This window comes from Xenopus laevis, chromosome 3L, assembly GCF_017654675.1.
Source record: "Xenopus laevis strain J_2021 chromosome 3L, Xenopus_laevis_v10.1, whole genome shotgun sequence".
Classification (NCBI taxonomy): Eukaryota; Metazoa; Chordata; class Amphibia; order Anura; family Pipidae; genus Xenopus; species Xenopus laevis.
This window is the reverse complement of record NC_054375.1, coordinates 110063084-110087631: the sequence shown is the minus strand read 5'-3', so window position 1 is coordinate 110087631 and position 24548 is coordinate 110063084. Positions and strand designations below refer to the sequence as shown.

At 36.5% G+C, this 24548-nt stretch overlaps 1 protein-coding gene across 4 annotated transcripts in view; it reads left to right on the top strand.

Moving 5' to 3' along the window:
* Window positions 1-24548, top strand: part of LOC108711401 (probable phospholipid-transporting ATPase IM) — a 133612-nt gene that overhangs the window by 87418 nt on the left and 21646 nt on the right. For all 4 annotated transcript variants that reach the window (XM_018253099.2, XM_018253101.2, XM_018253100.2 and 1 more), the window contains 6 exons: window positions 5211-5369; window positions 7123-7211; window positions 7389-7585; window positions 16995-17203; window positions 18579-18622; window positions 21509-21674. In XM_018253099.2, the coding sequence (XP_018108588.1) occupies window positions 5211-5369; window positions 7123-7211; window positions 7389-7585; window positions 16995-17203; window positions 18579-18622; window positions 21509-21674 (864 nt within the window). The remainder of the gene's footprint in view (window positions 1-5210; window positions 5370-7122; window positions 7212-7388; window positions 7586-16994; window positions 17204-18578; window positions 18623-21508; window positions 21675-24548) is intronic.

The following is a 24548-nucleotide window of genomic DNA, read 5'->3' as shown; positions in this document are numbered from 1 at the left end:
GAGGAGAGCAGGGTAGGCCTTCAGTTCCATACTCAATTTATGGTTTTTAGCTACTCAGCCATAGGTAACAGCCTGATTAGGCTGCAGGTCATCTGCAGTTTAAAAGAGGTGTGGAACTACACCTCGGTACCCCCTGAAGACCTCCTGGCTTGTGATGTCCAAGTGTTGGAAATATTGTGTTTCTGTAAAGAACATGTGTTGAAGCTGTGATTGTTTTTCAAAATAAAAGCCAGCCAAGCTACATTGAACTTTTAAAGGTGGTGTCTCACTCCATTTTGTGCTTAAACTGTGCCATGGCCATGATCTCAGCTAACCCGAATGTCACTGTTCCACATACATACACACATACATACATACACGCACACATACACACGCATGCATGCATACATACATACATACAAGTTTTGTTTTACATAGGCTGATCTTTCAAAGTAGCAACTTTCTTTTAATATATAACATGCCTTATGGAAACAGTAGTATTTCAGCAGTGACATAACGTTTATTGGATTAACAGAAAATATGCGATATGCATAATAACAAAATTAGACAGATGCATAAATTTGGGCAACCAACAGAGATATTACATCAATACTTAGTTGAGCCTTTTGCAAATGTAACAGCCTCCAGACGCCTCCTATAGCCTTTGATGAGTGCCTGGATTTTGGATGGCGTATTTTTGACCATTCGTCCATACAAAATCTCTCCAGTTGAGTTAAATTTGAAGGCTGCCGAGCATGGACAGCCTGATTCAAATCATCGCATAGATTTTGAATGATATTCAAGTTGGGGGACTGTTACATAGAGTTAAATAGTTAAATTGTATTGAAAAAAGACAAAGTCCATCAAGTTCAACCCCTCCAAATTAAAGCCCAGTATCCATACACACACCCCTCCATACTTATACATAAATTATATATACCCATATCTATACTAACTATAGAGTTTAGTATCACAATAGCCTTTGATATTCTGTGTGTCCAAAAAATCATCCAAGGAATTAACAAAATCAGGCATCACAACATCACCCAGCAGTGCATTCCACAACCTCACTGTCCTGACTGTGAAGAACCCCCTACGTTGCTTCAAATAAAAATTATTTTCTTCTAGTCTAAAGGGGTGGCCTCTGGTACGGTGATCCACTTTATGGGTAAAAAGGTCCCCTGCTATTTGTCTATAATGTACTCTAATGTACTTGTAAAGTGTAATCATGTCCCCTCGCAAGCGCCTTTTTTCCAGAGAAAACAACCCCAATCTTGACAGTCTACCCTCATAATTTGTCTTCCATCCCTCTAACCAGTTTAGCTGCATGTCTCTGCACTCTCTCCAGCTCATTTATATCCCTCTAAAGGACTGGAGTCCAAAACTGCACTGCATTCTCCAGATGAGGCCTTACCACGGACCTATAAAGAGGCATAATTGTTTTCATCCCTTGAGTTAATGCTCTTTTTGTATGCAAGACAGAACTTTATTTGCTTTAGTAGCCACAGAATGATACTGCCCAGAAGTAGAAAGTGTTATCTATATAACCCCCAAGATCCTTCTCATTTTTGCCAAAGTGCATTACCTTGCATTTATCCACATTGAACCTCATTTTCCCGTTTGCTGCCCAGTTTTCCAACTTGGACAAATCACTCTGCAAAGTAGTAGCATCCTGCATGTAACCTATAGTTCTGCACAATTAAGTATCATCTGCAAAAATAGAAACCGTACTTTCAATGCCCACCTCCAGGTCATTAATAAATAAGTTGAAAAGGAAGGGACCTAGTACAGAGCCCTGCGGTACTTCACTTACAACACTGGTCCAATTAGAAAATGTTCCATTTACCACCACTCTTTGTAGTCTATCTTTTAGCCAGTTCTCTAACCAGTACAAATACTATGTTCCAGGCCAACATTCCTTAATTTTACAGTAACCTTCTGTGTGGCACTGTATCAAGTCTAAGTAAATCACATCCACTGCCTTCCCAGAATCGAGGTCCCTGCTTACCTTCTCGTAAAAAGCAATTAAGTTAGTCTGGCAAGATCTATTACGCATAAAACCATGCTGGCACAAACTCATAGTATTGTAATTTGCTATGAAGTCCAGTATCTTATCCTTTATTAACCCTTAGAAAAGCTTTCCTACCACTGACGTCAGACTAACTGGCCTATAGTTCTGAGAACGGGATCACTTTTGGAATAGCAGCACCACGTTTGCAATTCGCCGGTCTCTCTGCACTATGCCAGACCTCAGTGAATCCTGAAAAATTAAGTAAAGAGGTTTGGCAATCGCAGAGCTAAGCTCGCTAAGTACCCTGGGATGAATACCATCTGGCATCTGACCTTTGTTAATGTTAACATGTTCTTGTCTCATTTGAATTTCCTCATGTGTGAACCATACATCATTCGTTGTATTACTAGAATTTAGAAGGAAATCTTCATTAACTGGTTCCTCATTTGTGTAGAATCTGAGCTTTTTTTCTGTTTTCATCAACCAGCTGACCCACCTCTGATATTAAAGGTCCCACCCCTTCCTGCCTAATGTTTTTTACTATTAACATATTTAAAAAATAAGTTTGGATTCTTTTTACTGATTGCTGCAATATCCTTTTCCATATCAATTTAAGCTTGCCTTATAGCCTTTTTGCATGATTTATTGGACTCCTTGTACCTTATAAATGATTTGGCTGTCCCAGATAACTTAAAAGTCTTAAAAGCACATCTTTTCTTACCCACTTAAACACCAACACTTCTATTGAACCAAAAAGGTTTTGTTTTGCAACAAGGTTCCTTGCTTACAAGGGGAATATACTAACATGTATATATATTTTAAAGACTTCCCGTTTTTGTTCCGTGTTTAACCCTGTGAAAAGCATTCCCCACTTAATCTGTTGCAGACATACCCTTATACTCTGAAAGTTTGCACATCTGAAATTTAGTGGTTTAGTTACTCCCTAATAGAATTGCATCTGCAACAGAATCTCAAAGGAGACAGTTATGATCACTATTCCCTAAATGATCACCCACACAAATCGTAGATATGAGTTCAGTATTATTAGTTATTACAAGGTCCAAAAGAGTTATTCCTGTGACGCCCATTCCAGAATATTATACTTCTCCCTCTGCATAAATGCCAAAGTGTGTTTAGGGTCATTGTCTTGTTGGAATATCCAACCCCTGCATAAATTCAACCTTGTGACTGATGCTTGAACATTATCCTGAAGAATTTGTTGATATTGGGTTGAATTCATCTGATGCTCGACTTTAACAAGGGCCCCAGTCCCTGAACTAGCCACACAGCCCCACAGCATGATGGAACCTCAACCGAATTTGACAGTAGGTAGCAGGTGTTTTTCTTGTAATGCGGTGTTCTTCTTCTGTCGTGCAAAGCACTTTTTGTTATGACCAAAACTAAATTTTTGGCTAATCAGTCCAAAGCACTTTGTTCCAAAATGACTGTGGCTTATCTAAATGAGCTTTTGCATACAACAAGCGACTTTGTTTGTGGCGTGAGTGCAGAAAGGGCTTCTTTCTCATCACCCTGCCATACAGATGTTCTTTGTGCAAATTGCGTTGAATTGTCAAACGATGTACAGATACACCATCTGCAGCAAGATGTTCTTGCAGGTCTTTGGAGGTGATCTTTGGGTTGTCTGTAACCATTCTCACAATCCTCCGCATATGCCACTCTTTATTTTTCTTGGCCTGCCAGACCTGGCTTTTAGAGCAACTGTGCCTGTGGCCTTCCATTTCCTGATTACATCCCTTACAGTTGAAACTGACAGTTCAAACCTCTGAGAGAGTTTTTTTGTAGCCTTCCCCTAAACTATGATACAGAACAATCTTTGTTTACAGTTCTTTTGAGAGGTGCTTTGAGGATCCCATGCTGTCACTCTTCAGAGGAGAGTAAAACAGAAGCACAACTTGTAATTGGCCACCTTAAATACCTTTTCTCATGACTGGACACATCTGCCTATGAAGTTCAAGGCTTAACGAGCTAATCCAACCAATTTGGTGTTGCCAGTAATCAGTATTGAGCAGTTACATGCATTCAAATTAGCAAAATGACAAGGGTACCCAAATGTTTGCATAGCCAGTTTTTCACTTTTGATTTAATTTCACTGCTTCACTAAAAATCTTTGTTCAGAAAACACCCCAGTACTCAGTACCCAGTACTAAATTATTATGCAGGCTGAGAGGGTTTCCCAAACTTGTTCATATGACTGTATATATGTGTGTATAATATATGTCCATGTATAGAACTGCATGCTTGACAATTATTCTTGACTTTACATCCTAGTCGTATGTTTGTCACATTCCTGCATCACCATTTGTTTATGTTTGGAAAATGCTCAGTTTTAGGCTTAAATAAAGTAAATAAAATAAAGGTCAAGAGAAATATGCAGAAACAGGATTTTTTAAAAAGCAAATTGAATGAATTCATTATTTTGAAAGTTCTAAGCTTTCTACAAAACACATTTCTGCAGAAATATTAAGGCGTTGAGTTGTGTTTCTTTATTTTTCATATTTTTTCTGTTTCATTCAACAAACCTTACTTTTAACATTGCTTCATCTTGTATATTTTGCAAGCAGTTTAATTTGAACTCCAACCTGTTAGCACTACAATCTTTGTGACTGTTGAAGGGTGTTAAGGGTCTACAGCAAGTGTTTTAGGCTATGTTATAGCATTTCTTCCAAACCAGAATAGATAAAAGCCATAGCACCTTATAGATATAAAATATACTTTACATATTAGCTCTTCTTCATCCATATTATACCTTAAATTTAGAGAAATTTAAACTACGCAATGTTTGGTCCTTGCTAGGTAACTAATTAGATTCCCATTATAAAACTTCCTTCCCTTCCACCTTTGATCCTGTGTAGTATCAGTTACAGCCAAATTGCACTAACTGTTCCAGGTATTTAAGTATTGATGGTATGGTAAAGACTGGATTCCTATAGTTTTGGCAAATTCTAATACAAAAAAGGCATTTGTTGTTTTAATGGGACCAATAAACTTCTAAAGATTATAAAGGCATGTTAAAAAAAAGTCTATTGAGCAAAAACAAATGTTTAATTAGGTAACTTGTTTGTGGTGTATTTTCTGTTATTAAAGCTATTAAAACTGTTAAAACTGGTAAAACCTATCTTCAACTGTAAGCAGAAGTTTTGATTGCTTATTGAATAACTAATCCCAATAAAGTCAATAGCTAGACTTTTATCTTTTACAGGAGAGGTTGCGTGTGAGCCTCCTAACAACAAACTGGATAAATTTACTGGAACTCTGATCTGGAAAGACAACAAATATTCTCTGACTAATAGCAAGATTCTCTTGAGGGGATGTGTACTGAGAAACACAGAATGGTGCTTTGGAATGGTGATCTTTGCAGGTAACCACAACCATGCACAATCCAGAACCTCCTTTTCAGAGGCCTTTATTGCAAAGCAGACAAATATACTAAGTGACTGTGCTAAACCGCCCCAGTGCCACTACCCATCAATCCGTAATTGAGATTTTTTTTATATTTTTAAACACCTTGTGACCATGCAGCATATTTACAGTATCTTGCATAAGTATTTGCCTTGCACTTTTCCACATTGTGTGCTGTTACAACCTAAATTTAAATATAATTGGAATGTTTTCTATTTGATTTACATAACATATATATAACACTTTGAAAGTGCAAACTATTTGTTATGGTAACAAATGTTAATTTAACACAATTTTTTTTTTAAAAAGGATATTTGTTTGTTTAACTATTAGCCAATTGTGTAAATACTTGGTGAATGCTTTATAGAGGCACATTTGGCTGCAATGACAGTTGATGTAAGTATATATCAACATTGCACTCTGCTTAAAGGAACAGTAACACCTAAAAATTTAATTTTTTTTTTTTTAAAGGAATGACTATATTGTACGGTTGGCCTGCACTAGTACAGCTGGCGCATTTGCTTCAGAAACTCTACAATTGCTTATATAAACAAGCTGCCGTGTAGCCATGGGGCAGCCATTCACAGCTGAAAAAGGAGAAAGGCACAGCAGGTAACATATAAACTCTGCAGTATACAATGGGTTTCTTCAGATCTTATATGTTATCCAATGTGTATCCTGTGCCTAAATGGCTGCCCCCATAGCTACACAATAACTTGTTTATATAAATTATAGTTTTTTTTCTGAAGCAAACACAACAGTTTTACCAGTGCAGGGCAACAGTACATTATATTGTCATTTCTTTAAAACACTTTAATTTTTAGGGGTTACTGTTCATTTTGAGCAGGGTTTGGGCCTATTCTTCTAAGCACATTTTATTCATGTTCTTCAGGTTAGTCAGATGCTAATGTACCTCCGTTTTCAAATAGTTCCACAGATTCTCGGCAAGGTTTTCACTGGGCTATTGAGACATATTAGTATTAATATAATTATGATGATGGCACCAATGCTAATAATAATAATGACAATTATAAGTAATAAAATATTTTCATTTTACAAATACAATACAATTTACAGATACAGACAAACATTTGACCAGAATAGATGCACATTTACATATTGTTGGCGAGGGCACTGTCTTAGATTTTAGATCTTACAATCTAAGAGGGAAAGGAAGTAAGCCATAAGGTGAGAGGTTGACTGGTGATTTATAGTGTTCCTTTTGGTTAGGGTAGTTATGCTAAGTGCATAGTAGAATGTAGAAAACCAGTAGGTTGTGAGTAAAGGGGTTAGGAATCGGTTAGTGATCAATTTGTTGAGTGCTTAGGTTATACGGTTTAAATGATTGAAAGCCTGGACTCTGAAAGTGTCTAGTGGGACTAGGAAGAGAATTCCAGAGAATAGGTGCAGCATGTGAAAAGTAATGGATGCATGAATGAGAAGATATGTTAACCCCCATATGTAATAAAAGGCACTAAGTTTGCCCAGGAGCAGTAACCCATAGCAACCAATAACATGTTTGCTTTTAAACAGGTGACAAATATCACAAAATAAATGGTTTGTCTGCTAAATGCTGTGTATTGGAAGAAATGTAATCTTTCTGCAGGACAGTTATCCCAAACATAACATCACCGCTATTTTGAAATGAATGTAAGGCTTTAATATGCAGATATTGGTAATATTTACAATGCATTGTTATTTTATTTTTGCAGGTCCTGATACTAAATTAATGCAGAACAGTGGTAAAACGAAATTTAAAAGAACAAGCATTGATCGGCTAATGAATACATTAGTGTTATGGGTAAGTTGATATTCGTTAAAAAGAAAAAGTTGTTGGTCATCTTGCATGTTTTTTGGCAGAATGTTATTCATGAAACTCTTTCCATATATAAATAGCAATCCTATTTCTGTGTGATGGTGTGTGCAATTGACCAATTGCTGATATCTGTTATCTTGCTTTGTTTTGTTTGTGTTTCAGATCTTTGGTTTTCTTATTTGTATGGGTATAATCCTAGCGATTGGAAATTCTATATGGGAGCACCAGGTTGGCAGTCGTTTCCGAATATATCTGTATTGGGAGGAAGTGGTTAACAGCTCAGTGTTTTCAGGGTTCCTAACCTTCTGGTCGTACATCATCATACTCAATACTGTTGTACCTATTTCTCTTTATGTAAGGTAAGCAGACGATGAAAGGATTCTCTATTAGCCCAAGTTAGTTTAATAAAAAATGTAATTGAATATCTAAGTATGGTCTTCAAAGCCTATTAGCTCATTGATTGAAAATGCTGGCTTTGGTTGAAGAAAATCTGAATCACTCTTCTTGCATTTTAATTATGTCTGTATGTAGAACTGATTCATCCCTTTTTATTTTAATTATGTCTGTATGTTGCTGTCTTTGTTTTCTGTGATGTAAGACTGTGCCCAGCTGTAGCAGACACAACAGATTATGATTTCTTGGTTTCTGTTTTAAAGAAGTATTTTCATTGAATTATTTCAACAATTTTGTTTCCTTCTTGCTTCATTAACCAGCTGACAGGTAAGCAGAGGTGGACATCACTGTCGCTCCTGCACCTGAAATCCCAGGCTTTGCAGACCTAATGTTTCATAGTATAGTTTCCCTTTCTGTCATTTTACAGTTCAGCCACCTTTAGATTTTCTTTCCTACACTGTGCATATATTTATGTCGCTGTTAATTACCTTTCCTTTCATTTACTCCTTTCCCTACACATTGCTCTTTAATATTCTGTTGGCTTTACCTAGTTCATTCTGTTTCAGTGACAAGCAGAGCAAAAATGGCTTTAACCGGCTTTGTAGTAGCTCCGTTTAATGGTGAAGTATGAATTAGTTTAGTTTTTATGCTACCTTGTATGGTAATTCAGCAAAATTTGTTACCAAAGCCTTTTAAGTATACAGTGTATATACAGTGTAAATTGTGCTGATCACCTAACCTAATTTAAGTTTCACATACTGTATATAAAAGCTTGCTTTGTATTTGTAAGCCTCATATCGTTACATGTTCACAGTGAGTAAAAGGTAAATATTTTTTAGGACATGACAAGGCACAGTGCCTATGAATAAGCCTTGTCTTGTCATCTCCTAATAAATATATTTTTACTCTTTGTGAATGTGTACTGATATGAGGCTTACAAATACATGATCAAGCTGCATGTAAGCCCTATTTTTACTTAGTTTGGACTATACTTTGTTTCGAAACTATCTTTTGGGGCTTACTCTAAAACAAGTTGGCGAACACTGTATAATCCTCATGACATCTGGCTGTGAACAAATGCAGCAGGCAGCATTTGGTAAAATGTACCGGTATTTAACTACTTGCTCGTTATGCAGCACTGTAATTGTTAGGGTTTTCAAATTTTCTGCTGACTGTTTTATTGTATATAGATGAATTCTCTTTTTTTCCTAAGAATATGCATTATGGATGTTACTTTGTAGTCTTTCAGCAGGGTTTAGGGGTCACTTCATTACTTTAAAATCACATGACTGTAGTAACCAGCATGGGAAACAATGAGCATTACGAAATTAGTAGGATATTTTTACCTCTAAAAAAAATTATGGGATGGCACCTTTATTATTGAGTGTTAATGGATTTAGCTAATGAGGCATGCAGCATGGATATTACTTTTGCCTCCAATTTTATAGGTATTACATTAAAGCAGGGTGGTCTTTAGGCAGTTTAGTAGTGAGGAACGCTGTTACAGGGGGGTAGATGTAGCTTCCGGTCGCCGAAAAGGAGTGCCAGTCTGGTGCGGCATAAGACACACTTCTCATGAGGTACAAACGAAGGGGTGGCAACCAGGAAAAAATCTTCGAGTGGAACCAAATGTAAAATAAAAGTTTGTCTTTATTAATCCATGTTAAAAGAATGTGTACAAGCGGGCAGGGAGAGTAGCTTGACACGTTTCGTGACCAATACGTCACTTAATCAGAAGCTATTTTAGAAGCCATTTTTGGCAGTTTAGCCTTTCCCTACTGACAAGCCAGCAGACTTTCACATACAATTAGAGCCTATAAGGAACTATGCGGAAATTGGTCCCCTAACTTGTTAGTAAAAGTACAGTGTGAAGTGTGCTCTACTAGAATTCAGGGGCTGGTCTGAAAAGCATTAAATAATCAGCCCAAAGAACACTAACAGCAGATAATTACATCTGATCAAGAAGTGCTTTGATAAAGTAAGGTTTTCTATAATGCTTTTTGTTTATAATAAATTCAATGCCCTTTAATCCTGAAAAAGATCCATCTAACGCGTGGAATTTTCATGTGAAAAAAAGTATTTTTCTCTGGCTGGGCACTGTGTCTGGGCTACAGGATGAAACACAGGCTATATACTGATTAAGCAGGGGCTAATAGCATTTTGTTTCCCCAGTAAGAACCTCATTTCCAAGCATGCACATCATTTGTTGCATCTTATAAACACAGACCTATTTTGTGTATAAGATGTATTTTTACAATGCCAAGTCAAATTCTTTTATGTCACACAATAATATGACAAGTTTAACTTAAACTGACCAGAAAACTTTGCCTTTGGTATTAACATAGTGCCTCAAAATGACTGACATTCGTGTTTTACTGCAGGTAGGTGACGGATTTGTCTTTATCTTTCTCACCGCAGACCTTCTTTTCACAGCTTGTAAAATAAGGAACAGAAAAGGTTTGCATCCAGGATGGGCTTTCAACCAAAACCTTCTTCATTTCTTTTTATGTTCTGCCAGCTCTGTTTTTTAGCAACTATTATTTTTAATTGGCTGCATTATTTTACATATACCATCTCCAGAACTCTTGGCATAGTCGCATCACACTGCTTCCACACAGTTGTGATTTTTAAGAAATTGGCTTCCCACTTCCATCTTCTATTTAGGCTTATGGATAAAACTTTTTGGAACGTTTTGAGGCCTAACAATTTGTAATGTACTCAATGGCCTTAATAGCACCCACAGTGGTATCTGCTCAACAAACTGAGGTATTGGGAATAGAATGGCTAATGCAATATTAACACTGAAGGTTAAGATTATGGTACTGTCCATCTCGGATACAGGGGGGGAAGAAAATTCATACTTGTGGAAGGTGATGACTGAAAATGTTGCTGGCAGTGAGCTCCGCCATGGAATGCATGTCAGCTGAAGCTTAAAGGTTTGGAGGCCTATTATCCATCACTAGGATTTAAGTGGCTCCATTATTGCATGGATCCAATTAGCATGGTTTAGGTCCCCCTCATCCACTTAGAGAGCTACTTAAATTAAGTGTTTTTATATTCCCCTCCATCCTATGCCAAAGTTTTCCAATTCTGACAGAATAGAAATAACCATCCCCCATCCACAGAGCATGTGAAGTGGCTGGGATGAAGAAAACGCACCTTTTATTCTTTTTCCATGAATAATGTTTCCCTCCAGTTTATACCCAGCACATTGAATATGATTTACATTAAGTACTTTGACAGCTTTAGGTCTATGGTGCACAGGTGGTTTGACTGATATTGCACTCTACAAGTCAACCAGTATAATGTTACTCAATGAAAGGCTGTATCTGAGGCACACGGAGACCAATTGCAATAACACTTTCTTAAGCATTTCTGGTGGTCTGTATGTCTCGATACTGTATAAAATGTAATTTGTAAGTATTCACATCATTATTCATTGATCATCTAAGTCACATGGCAGTTTGGTGCGGCATGTTGCCTGACAATGCATTTTGTCATTTATTTGATGCACAAGTATGATAAAGACTGAAAATTCGCTAATAATGTGCGGGTCCTTGAAATTTTTATATATATATATATATATATATATATATATATATATATATATATATATATATATATATATATATATATATATATATATATATATATATAAAAAGCCGCACTCCTAGGTCTTATTAAATGAAAAAATAAAAATATTTTTATTTTTTCATTTAATAAGACCTAGGAGTGCGGCTTTTTTGTATCGATTACATGTTTTTTTTGACCTGCACCCAGGCTGTTTGCTATTGGGTTGAGAGTGCACTGGATAGGGGATTCTTATATATATATATATATATATATATATATCTATATATCTATATATCTATATATCACACAAGTAAGGTCCACACTCTCAGGTCTTTGAAAAAAAAAAATGTTTATTCACATGGACGACTAATGTTTCGAGGCCTTTCTCACACTACAAACAAACATAATGGAAATGCTTAAGTACATGGTTTGGCGGGAAAATTACCCATTTGGATTTGACGTATAAACATCATAATCAAAATGCATCAGAGTTAAAGCCATATACTCTATCAATACTAGATATATCAATCACAAACATTTACATTACAAATCCCCTACTATGTTAACCGTTAAAATCACCATACATTTTAACAAAGTGCTACTATTAATCACTATTTACTGTTTCCTTATACGCACCTGTTTCCTATATTAAATAATGTTACAAAAGTATCCACATTTTGAGATAAGCTTATAGGTCTATCAGGGAATTCCCTCACTTACAATTATATTCATAAAGACAAAGACTATACTTAATTGGAAAAGCCATCAGGTCAAGTCAGGAGCATTCAAAGTGCATTCCCCTATAAAACTAGTATATTTTTTTATTCCTCTCTTAGGGTGGGTGTCCGCAAGTTAGGGACTTAATGCTTGGGCTATTCTCTGGGTGAAAATATCATATGTATATTTAGGCCTGAACGTCTATACAGGGTCGTGCATAAAAATCAATATTGTTGCACTTATTACATTTTGAACAATACTGCGACCACTACCTACATAGTAAAAAGTGTTGTTGTTAAATGACAACAAAAATATATTCTACAAACATCACAGAGTGAAAAACAAACCCTTAGAATTAAACAATCACTTATAAAACAGGCTTTGGCATAAAATTAGTGCAGATGTCAAGTCCATGTGGATGTCCCAACCCCACTCTATAGTCCAAAAAATAAAATTCAATAGCACAGTGAGTAAAAAAAGTCGAAAAAATAAAAAATTAAAAACAAATAAGACAATAAAAAATCCCAAAGTCACCGTGATAGGATAAATAAAGTTCACAACGACTGTTCAATACATAGCCCCAGTCAGTTCAGTGGCATTGATCGATAGCATAGCTGCCCACCCATCAGTGGTTTAATCACCAGAAAGTCAGAGAGGTGATCGTAAGATTACTACGTTAGTGCAAAAAGCAACCATGTTGGTACCTCTTATGATCTTGACCCAAACGTTTACGTAGCCAGAATAGTTCCACTTGTTCATTACAATGAGGGTACAGGTGACTTGCACAATGTTGCGCTGTTACCTGTCACTATCAGAATGTGCTCACCTCTCAGTGTTGGAAACTGGGTCCTATGTGCACACAACGTTGGCGATTACCTAGAGTTGCTGGCTTGTAGTGTTCTCCTCTCACGGTAACAAGACCTCTCGTTAAGGCACTCAGTAGAACATCGGTCCTCTTTGTCAGCTCCGATCAGACCTGCTCCAATCAAGACCATTAGAGACCTCTAGGGGAAAAGGTAGTAACGTCTGTCCAAATTAAGGCTGTATTTAATGGTATGAAATACTCTCTGCATAGATTGGTGGTAAGTACATTTAAACAGGAGTCAAGAATTAACCTCATATGTAATGAAAGGCTCAAAGTTTGCTCAGGTGCAGTAACCCATATCAGCCAATAATTGTGTTGTGGCCAGGCAAATGCTACTTGTTGAATGGTTGCTATAGGTGGTAAGATCTGTAGTAAACTGCACCTCATAATAAATAACCCCTACAGACACACACACTTGGCTGGTTTCAGCAAACAAACATGAGTGTTTACATTCTCGCACTGAAATCGGTAAAGTGTGCCGGCACAACAGTTCCGTGTGTACACAGGAGAAGAGGCTAATGCCTATTTAGGGGCTTATTTTCAGCCTGCACATTTCAGCAAGCTGATTTCAGCCCCTGTCTGGCATTAGCCTAAATAGCAGATATGCTCGTAGAACATCAGTATTGTAGAGCTTATCTGTTATTTGATATGTAACCTCAGCCTTTCCTCCTCTGAATGGTTGCCCCACAGCTACATAGCAGCTTTTATATGCTATTATACAACTCTAGTAGTGTTTTTAAAGCAAACACATCAGTTCTATTGTGCAGTGCAATAGTTTGTTAAAAGTACTTTAATACACTTACATTTTTTGTTGTTATTGTTCCATCCGTTAATTTTCAATTTTGTTTTATCCATTTTACATGTGGAATGTGATTGACTGACACTGCCAGATTGGCATGTGAGAATATATTTTGCATGGAACTGGTATATGGCTAAAGTAGTGTTAGTATAACAATGTGAAAAGAGAAATACTAATATAGTGCAAGTAACGATACGATGTAGAGTGTAAGGATGCTTGTTATAGTCAGGCCCTGCAGAAGATATTTCTAGACCTGTTTAATAGACACTATAAAAAAAAAGTGTCTGGGTTTTTGTCTTTTACCTAAACAATGAAACCTGGAGGGTGGAATTTGGACTTTACACTTATTTTATCATCAAATCTGCTCCAAAATATTTTTTCCCCCTGTAATGCTTTATTAGAAAGCAGTAAACAGCTCTCCAGTAATAATTGTTGTGAAATACACAATATAATTATCATAAAAATAGCCAAAAACTCTTCCTTTAAAAATGTCAGTGATTCAGTTTGGCTTCAGGAGATTTTCTTTATATGAATGTTGCAAAAACATAATTTTAAACAAAAAGCAAAAACCATAATTTGAAGTCTGGAGAAAACAATGTTGATATTCTTTTGAGCACGGTTTTGCTGTCTAAAACAGACTAGTACATTGTTTTAGCTCTAGTTTATCACAAATACAAAATGAATCAAAGCGTGACAATGTTCTGTGAACCTAATAAAAGTTTATAGTGCATATTGCATTTATACATTTGTGCCCAAAATATCGGCACCTTTGCACAAGTTCTGCCAGAAAAACTTTGAAAATATTTGCATTTCAAGCAGATGTCTCTCATTTAATTTGTATGAAACTCATATTTAAAGAGTTGCAGTAGCGCCCATTTAATCAGTTTGAATTGTGTGTGCTACACTGAACAGCAGAGAACTGTTTAAGGAAGTAAGAAAGACAATTGTTAGAAAGCATGGCTACCTTAATGTTCCTGTGTTGACATACACAATGTTAGCAATAAGTTTGAAGCTCATTGCACTGTAGCCAATTTTCCTCAAAATAAGCAAGAAAAAATTAAGCAAAGATGGAATGTTTGAATTGTGATAATGTGCACCTGCCTATGACCGCATATAGTGAAAATCTGGCTTTTTTGCCTCAGGCAGGGCCATATAGAGAAAATATGGTGCTCCTAAAGTATAGACTTGGGCCTCTGCATTTTCCCTGACCTGAGGTTTTGGTTGTTTATAATCACTGGGGGTTGATTTTGGCACCTTCCAGTGCCTTTACTTCTCCTTCAAACAAAAGAAAACCTACTGCTAAACATGGAGTATTACTTTTCTGCCCCTTGAACTGTGCTGTGAAATTAGGAGGATACCTAGGCATTTTCAGCACAATATTGAAATCATCAGAATGGATAAACAATGTTCTCTAATATTAATAGTGAAAAAGAATGTGAAAGCCTTTGCAATTAATCAAAAGGGAATGGTGCTAATATTATGGCCTCAATTGATTATATAAGTGTCAACATTGACATTCTGATTTTGATTTAGGCCAGGGCTATATCTGCATGGAGATGCAAGCTTGCACATGTTTCCTCCAGTTATACCAGGTTCTTGTCATGAAAAACGCAGATATGTGTACTATGGTAGGGACCTTAGATTGTAGGCTATTCTGCAGCAGTGACTAACTGATGAACTGTAAAGTGCTGTGTAACATGTCAGTTCAATGTAAATAAAAATATTTGACAATCTAAATGCACAGTCAAAACTATTTTTTTTTTTTTTTTGTAACTTTTAATTTTGTCAGCAGGTCAATACAACCAGAAGGGTTAAGGGGGTATCAGGGGAGATGGAGTGGGAATAGGGGAAGCAGCTGAGCCTATAGTATCATGAGTTCTTGACGTTACAATTAGATATTCCATACTTTTTTTTTTGATTTGTATGTCATTTTAAATTGCTGTAAGCTTCTCCATTTTTTCGATCATCCATAATCTAATTTTTAACCACTTGCAATGATGAAGGCATACCTTTCAATATCTTTGCTATTATGCTATGTCTGTCAGACATAATGTAAACAGAAACCCTATGGGCATTACATGAAATTTGACTAGATGTATGGAATAAAAGAAAGCTACATTCTTTTTGGCTAGCACATTTATCGGTGATAAAGTAAAGGCATTACAAAACATTACTTGATAATTTCTTTCCACATTTCATCACTTCCTAAAAAATAAATTGGTACGGCTGTCTACTTTCACAAATCCCCATGGAATAGTGTTTCTCTCCAGTTTAAGATCAATCACCACTTCACTTGCATATGTTTGTTTTCCAACAGTTGTTCGCATTTATATGGGAGCAATGATATACCACCAACTGTGTAATGGACCGAAGTGCTGGTAATCTGATACAATCAAACTAGATAAATCATTTAAAGGAGAAGGAAAAGCTTTGTACACTTGAGGGTGCCAAATGTTAGGCACCCCAAGTGATTGTATTTACTTACCTGAAACCCCGGGCCAGTGCTCCTATTAGCAGAAAACTGCACTGGCCTGGATTCTTCCAGTGAGCACCACAGAGTGATCCTCTTCTCTCTGCCTATTTCTTTGTGCAGTAGAGCAAGAAGCCAAACATTAAAAAGTCAGCTATTTCGTTCTACTGCGCATGTGTCTGCCATGGGAAATTTGATGAAAGAAGAAACCGGAAGAGGATCGCTCTGTTGTGCTCGCTGGAATAACCCTGGGCTGGTTCAGTTTTCTGCTGATAGGAGCCCCGGGTTTCAGGTAAGTAAATACAATCAGTTGGGTTTGCCTAACATTTGGCACCCCCAAGTGCAAGACAACTTTCCTTCTCCTTTAATCAAGGCAAGCAAAGGAACAATCCTGGTTATGGTTAGATGGGCTAAATAGAAAAATATGAATGCTTTTGGTACTACAGTTAAATCCGGTAGAGAGACACAGGGTGGGACTTAGTCAAGTTTGGAGCAAAGACATGGAGGGCGGACTTCTATTGCAGCATTATTCTTGTTGTTCGCCGACAACCCCAAGTTATACTAAGTCATCTCATTCAGCGTTCCTCTGGTTTGGTTTGCATATTGTGTGTAGTTGCCAAGGTGTTTGGTGTCCTTACCTCTAATAATTCAAGCCACTATCCCAGCATGCTGAGAAATACATTTACACTTGCTCCTGTCAAAAATAACCCAAATCTCACCCCATCTTAAAGTCAATGATGGAGGCTTGTTTCCTTCTGGCTGTACTTCATTTATGACCTATACTGTTCAGTATGTCTTTAATCACAGTAATATATTTTTTAATGAATTTGTTGACTTATGGATCCTTTGTCATGCTAAAGGTCCACAGTGCACTACAAAGCCACTTTCTGCTGAAGATATGGATGGTAAAATGTTTTCTGGTTTATTTAGTTTGTTTTTTTCCTTTCAAAGTGTGGAGGTCATTCGATTGGGACACAGCTACTTCATTAACTGGGATCGCAAAATGTTTTATTCCAAAAGAGGCATTCCTGCAGAGGCAAGGACCACAACACTTAATGAAGAATTGGGGCAAATAGAATACATATTTACGGACAAAACAGGAACACTTACTCAAAACATAATGACTTTTAACAAATGCTCAGTCAATGGTAAAGTATATGGTAAGTTGTTTTCTGACCTATATTTAATGTTTATAGAACCATACTTAACTAACTAAACAATAGTGCAAGACTTTATTTTTGTTTAAATTCCTAATAAAGGGGTGCACAGAGTAGACTGTATTCACCAGCACATAATTCATCAATCAAACACTATTGCTACACTTCCACAGCATTGGATAAAACCAACCTTTTTCTGCTGACCTTTATTTATAACATTATATATGCGCTGGGATTAATTTTTTTTAACCTTGTAAAGCATCAGACTACTATAATTCACTTGCTTTTATACATATGTGTGAGACCTCATATGGCCCTTATTATGTTAAAAATTATTCAAAATGCACGTTATCCAGCTGCCAAAAAATGAATCCATCTAGTGATTGACAGAATTATTATAGAAATATTGAAGTGAACACTCCAACCTGGTATTTGAATGTAATTTAAAAGAGGCACCAATGAAAAGTAAATTAGAGGTAAATGAAAGTAAATTAAAACCAGTAAAACAAACTACTCTCTATAACAATTGATTTAAATGGTTTATTCAGTCCTTTTTGTAATAACGTTGCATTGTCATAGTTTTTTTTTTTTTTTTTTAATCCAATCGTATCTTTGGTTTGGGGATATCTTCCAAAACAAAGCTATTTATACTACTACTAGACATTAAGCCATTAAATTAACGGGCGCTAGAACATATGTCGCCAGAGACGGTCCGTGGGGCACATGCGCAGTAGCGCAATCCCACGGACACAGGGACTGGACGCAGAGACACTTCAACTTTATTATATAGGATGATACTGTGCCAGCCTCAAAAAGTTCTCAGAGGTACAAAACATTGCTTTTATCATACCAGTCTTCAATAGGTGCTTTTATGTGATGTCCCTGTTGCATAGGCAACCCAATTTCTGCTCTACTTTTTTTTATTCTTGACGTCTGTTTTTGCTTCTCCCGTAGTTTCTTTAGAGAGACAGGGCTAATCATCACAATGCTGCTTGCTCGGGGAAAGAATCTGTGTCTTTGAACCAGACATCTGAACATTTCTGTAATACTCATTAACCGATAATCAGTATTCCGTTGGTGTTGGAAAGCTTGAATTTTTCTTGAAAAATTTGATTTTATTCAATTCTAGTATAAAACATTGCCTTCAGGAGCAGAGCAGCATACCACTTACCCAACGTTGAGCCCCAAGTTTTCCATCTGGAACTGCCACATTCCTTAGTTATGATTCAACTACAGGAGCTTGTTTCAAGAAAAAAAAAGCAAAATGTGCTATTTATGTAGAAGTGAACAATTTCTCAGTAGAAGGTAGTGCAGTGTGCTTGTACATGCTTGATCCATTTTAAATCTATAACTGCAGTTTTTTTTTTTTGTTTTATAGGACAACTCCGGGATGAGCTGGGACGTAAAGTAGACGTCACAGAGGTACGGATTGATTTTACTATAGGTATCTGTTCATTTGCTAAGCTGTGTAGAGTAAAAGGACAGAAGTTTATATTTTTGTCTAATCATGATAAAATCAGTACACCATTTCAGTTCAACAAGAAATTAACAAAGTAGGAGGTAGCTTTGGGCAAGAAAATGATTTGTTTTAAAAGTATTGCTTAATCATGAGCCGCCGTCTAAACATTCCTTTATCTGAAGCCAGATGGACTGATACTAAACATCATCTACTTGTAGATAACATTTCTGTCTTCTCTACTAACACAGATGATTGAGTACCAGGGAGCAAGCAGCTGTCCAGCAAAAATATCTGCTTCTTTTTGAAATGTACTGCCACTAATATGTATGTTACATGCCTACAGTTGCACCAAAGGTTACATTTGGAAATTACTAGATTGTATGGCCAGACAAATGTAGGGACATTTGTAAGTACAGTACACTGCTATATTATTAAGGCAGACAAAATTACTGATCTCGTGGCAGAAGCTAAAGTGGATGTCAATTTCAGAAAACAAAAGTTAGGAATCTGTTTCTCTATTCAGCCTTTGTAAGCTTATGTGAGAGCAAAGAAATCAATTTATATGCCACAACCAAACGACAGCAATGTGTATTGGTTTTAAGGCAGTGAACTTGGATCTGTGTCAAACCTTTAGTGAAAGTCAGAGATGTGATGTAAACGGAAGGATCATCGGGGTTTCTGGTGATTGTAAATAAGGCTTAGGTGCTATTTTTAAAATGATTATTAAATATCCGTGAATACGATCTGTGCTTTCTTGTGCTTAATAAATATTATTTTTGGAGGCATGGTTCATATGGAAGATATTTTTATGGAAGGATTTTGTATGTCAGTGTTGAGATCTAGTTCAGGATAATTTTACAAATGTGATGAAGGTCAAAGGGAAATTTTTATATTGGGAAGATATAATTTTTATATTCTGGCAAATCCCAAACCTAGGTAACGTATGCAAATTAGGGTATGTATATGTGTGTGTGTATGTATATATAAATATATATAGTTCATTAGAAGTACACGCACTCCATATAGTGTGAAGCAAGCATTTTTTATTTATAAATGCACACAAGTCCTTGAACAAGGTCCTAATGTGGGCTGAAATGTTGGATATGCATTTATAATACACAAAAGGCATGAATATCTTTTAAATTATATCCTTATAAACGGGGAGTTCTGATGTCATCAGTTATAAACGGTGAGTTCTGATATAATTTGTCACATGACTCACTGAAACTTGTGTATTATAATAAATAAAGTAGTCCCTGCTGCAAAATATGAGGATATTAGAAGTTACCTCGGAGTTCCATGACCTATATAAAAACACTCTAATAACACGTATATTTAGCATTGTTAAAAGCACACAGCCTTGCTCCTGAGTGTAAATAACAGATGAAACATTTGATTGTTATTGTAGGCATAAACCTGTTATGCTCTAAGTAGTCTTCAGAGTTCCCAGTAAGGTGTTTTCTTTCTTGAGTCTTCAAAGAACAGCTTAAGCATAGGAGTCTTATGCGTGCTAGGGAATTCCAGAAAACATTAAGCATTAGAAGTCTTCTAAAACGTGGAAAGGGTATAGGGAGGTTAAGAGCTCATTTTACTAACATTCCAATGGTTGCCACATGTTACATAGTAAAGTAATGCATATCAAAATTTTCAAGCTGTATTTATGAAGAATTTAAAGGTGCAGTATACCCCGTCTAATAAGATGATCTATCTCAGCTGAGGAAGGGAGGGTTTTGTTTTTATAAAAGGGCTTCACAGTGGATTGCTTTTGGGGCTCCTTTTCTTTTTTTAAAAAAAAAAACTAGTCCATGGTACTTTTTTTGTTTTTAATCAATTGTTTTCCTAGGTACAACTTTCACTGGTTTTATCTGGGTGCACAGTAGGTACAAGTATAGTAAGCTTTTGCATGTGGCCAGATCAATGAGCCCCAAAAAAATACTGAAATACCCACCAGTCTTGAGGTAGAATGTGAGCAGCTGAGTTTTTAAATAATCCATAACTCTAAATACTCGCTCTATGATATTTAACTTTTTTTGCGAGCCACTCCTAAGTTCCTTTCTCTGTATTTATGTTTTGCTAAGGTGGGAACTTCCATGTTTCAGCTTTTTTTTTTTTTTTTAATAAAGGAAGTCATTGCAATCACTTGCGGTAACTACACTAACGAACCAGCTTACGTTCGTGGTAATTGTAGCGAGTTGTGAATTTTCTGGCGACAAATTGCGTTTTTGCAAATATTTATGCTATAAAATAGTCTTGTTTTATGGCGGTTATAATGGCAATTTTTACTGTGACATTTATGGCCAGAAATGCATCTTCAAAACTCATAAACTTTGATGATTATACCATCCAACAACATCACCAGAGTAACACCAATCAAACATTTATGCATCATATGAACAAGAAATCATACCAGTCAATCTCTTTGCTTCATAGAAATGCACAGTTTAATGTAGCCAATCACAATGAAACCAAAAAAACGTAGAGGCCGATGAATCCTTAGACTGCGATGGTCGCTGCCAATAATACGCCTCTGAGCAGAAACTGCTGTTGCAGCAGATAGAAGCAGAAGCCAAAACATCCTGTCGGCAATAGCTACAGATCTCTCTCCTGTCAGCAGGTTACCATAATCCTGATGGTTAAAAATATATTTCACGCACAATATATCCAGCTATAAAGACAAAAATAAAGACAGAACTGTATTACCGGCTTGTATGTCATATTTTATGTTTTTACAATGAAAAGTAATTTATTTAAGGGAATTGAAAACTTAGAAGAAAGACAATTGTAAGATATGATACTGCTAAACCTTGAAAACATGGTTTTGATTATTACTTTTTTTTGTAAATCTCTAGAAAACAGCACCTGTGGACTTCTCTTTCAATCCATTAGCTGATCGAAAGTTCCAATTTTATGATCACAGTCTGACTGAGGCTATACAACTGGAAGATCCCCATGTACAAGAGTTGTTCAGATTGCTCTCCCTGTGCCACACAGTCATGTCTGAGGAGAAGAATGCAGGTTTGTACTCTTCCAAATAGAAATACCTATTTTGCTAAGGTAACATAATTTACCAAGAATATTGGCCAAACTACATCTTTCCTTAGTAAATTAATAATTGCCCATAACATTGCAAAAAGAAAAAAAAACACACTGCTTTATATGATGACTAAATGCTATGAAAGCTGCCACCAGGAATAACAAACCCCACTTCATCCAGGAGTTACCACCACAAAGGAACAGTGTAATTGATTAATAGCCTATCTGCTCAAGCCTGGCCTGCCCCACCCCAAATCAGGGTTCTGTAGACAGACTAAAATTGAATTGTGATCATTTAAATGACTTTTTTGGTAGTACACCTGGTTTTTATGCAACAAAAACATGCCTCCATGCCTGCAAACATAAGCACCTGTTTTGAGGCCATTTGGAGCAATATTAAATTTGGGGATCACGGATCTAGATTATAAATGCACATGTATGAATACACAAACCTTCTTACCCCCTCTTGTTATGGGCCTAGTAATGTCACAGCTGATCAGAAAAATTGAAATGGGCAGATATGTGAAGGCAAGTGGCATCTACATTTTGCCATTCTATCCTCCAGGGGTTATGTAGTCATGGTACTGAAACTTGATTAGAAAAAATATTTGTTGAAACAACAAACTTAGTTTCTAAAGTTGGCTACACACATGGCCAAATCTTTGTGCCTGCTGGCAAGTTTTTATTGCTTTACCCTTGCACCTGCTTTGTGTTGGACCAGGATTACCCACATCTTCAAGAGCGAAGTGGTTCGTGCAATCCTTATAGGTCTGTGTTGGTAGTTAGCCACCTTTAGGGTGCAACAGTCCTCTTCCCTGATCCAGTCATTTGGCTTACTGCTGAAATACAGTTATGGCACCTATTATCTAGAATGCTTGGGACCTATTATCCAGAATGCTTGGGACCTGGGGGTTTTCTGGATAAGGGATTGTTCCGTAATTAGATCTCCGTACATTGTGGGGCATATTTATCAAGGGTCGAATTTATAGTTTATGGGAGTTTATGAAAACTCCCATAAACTCGAAATTTAGAAAAAAAACGACCAATCGAAATGTATTTAAAAAATGTGAAATTTTTAAATTCGGGTCAGTAGGATTGACTAGCAAAATCGAATTTGATTCGAGTTTTTGCACCCAAAAGAATATAGGCTAAAACACCAATTCCGCTGGTTTTAGTTGAATAGTCGAATTTATAAAGGAACAGTAATTGATACATTTCGAAATTCAATTTTTTTTTTACATTTTTAAACTCGCATCGAATCCGAATTTAAAAATTTGAATTTTCAATTCGACCTTTAATAAATCTACCCCTAAGTCTGTTTGAAATGAATTTAAACATTCAATAAATTCAATATGCTTGTTTTGCCTCTAATATTATCAAGAAAAAGGAAATCCATTATAAAAATCTGAATTATTTAATTAAAATTGGGTCTATGGGAGATAGCGTTCCTTTTTTTCGGAGTTTTCTGGATAACGGGTTTCCAGATAATGCATCCCAACCTATATCAAATTGGTGTCTCTTACTCCACATACTTGGCCACAGATAATTAATTAGGCAGTCAAATGTGCCTGTACATAAGATAGACCCTTTGAAGTCCAAATTATTTATTTTACAAACTATCTTACACTATATACCCAACTCAGCTCTCCGATAACGGGGCAGATTTACATAGGGTCGAATATCAAGGGTTAATTAACCCTCGATATTCGACTGCCGAATGTAAATACTTCGAATATCGAAGTCGAAGGATTTAGCGATATTCCTACGATCGAACGAATAATCGTTAGATCGAATGATTAAATCCTTCGAATCAAACGATTAGAAGGATTTTAATCCATCGATCGAAGGATATTCCTTCGATCAGAAAATAGGCTAACATTGGCCTCGGTAGGTTTTAGGTGGCGAACTAGGGGGTCGACAGTACTAAGACTATCGAATAGTTGAACGGTTTTTAGTTCGAATCGTTGGATTCGAAGGTCGAAGTAGCCTATTCAATGGTCGAAGTAGCCATATTCGACCATTCGAAATTCATAGTATTTTTTCTTCTACTCCTTCACTCGAGCTAAGTAAATGGCCCCCAAAATGTCTGTTTAGATCACTCTAAGGGGTACATTTACTTAGCTCGAGTGAAGGATTAGAATAAAAAATACTTAGAATTTCGAAGATTTTTTTTTTGGCTACATCGACCATCGAATTGGCTACTTCGACCTTCGACTACGACTTTGAATTAAACGATTCAAACTAAAAATCGTTTGACTATTCGACCATTCGATAGTCGAAGTACTGTCTCTTTAAAAAAAACTTCGACCACCTACTTCGACACCTAAAACCTACCGAGCACCAATGTTAGCCTATGGGGAACGTCCCCATAGGCTTTCCTAGGTTTTTTTGATCGAAGGAAAATCGTTCGATTAAAATCCTTCGAATCGTTCGATTCGAAGGATTTAATCGTGCGATCGAACAATTTTTCATTCGATTGATGGAAATGCGGTAAATCTTTTGACTTCGAAGTCAAATGAATTTTACGACCGTCGAATATCGAGGGTTAATTAACCCTCAATATTCGACCAATAGTAAATGTGCCCCCAAATGTAAAATGATCAACAGGCAGAAATCTTCTGAAATTTGCTGCAGATGTTGTAGGGGGTTAATTTAGTGTGAATTCCACTTGCACTTTCCATAGGTCTGACACGTTGCAGTCGGGGAATTTCCAGTATTGCTTTGACTTACTTCCGATAAGTGGGATCTGTTTATGAATGGCTTCTGTACACACCCCCTGACCTTTTTCACAAGCATGTATTGACCAAAAATGGGTTTTGTTTTTACATTTTATAGCTATAGCAACATTTTTATGTT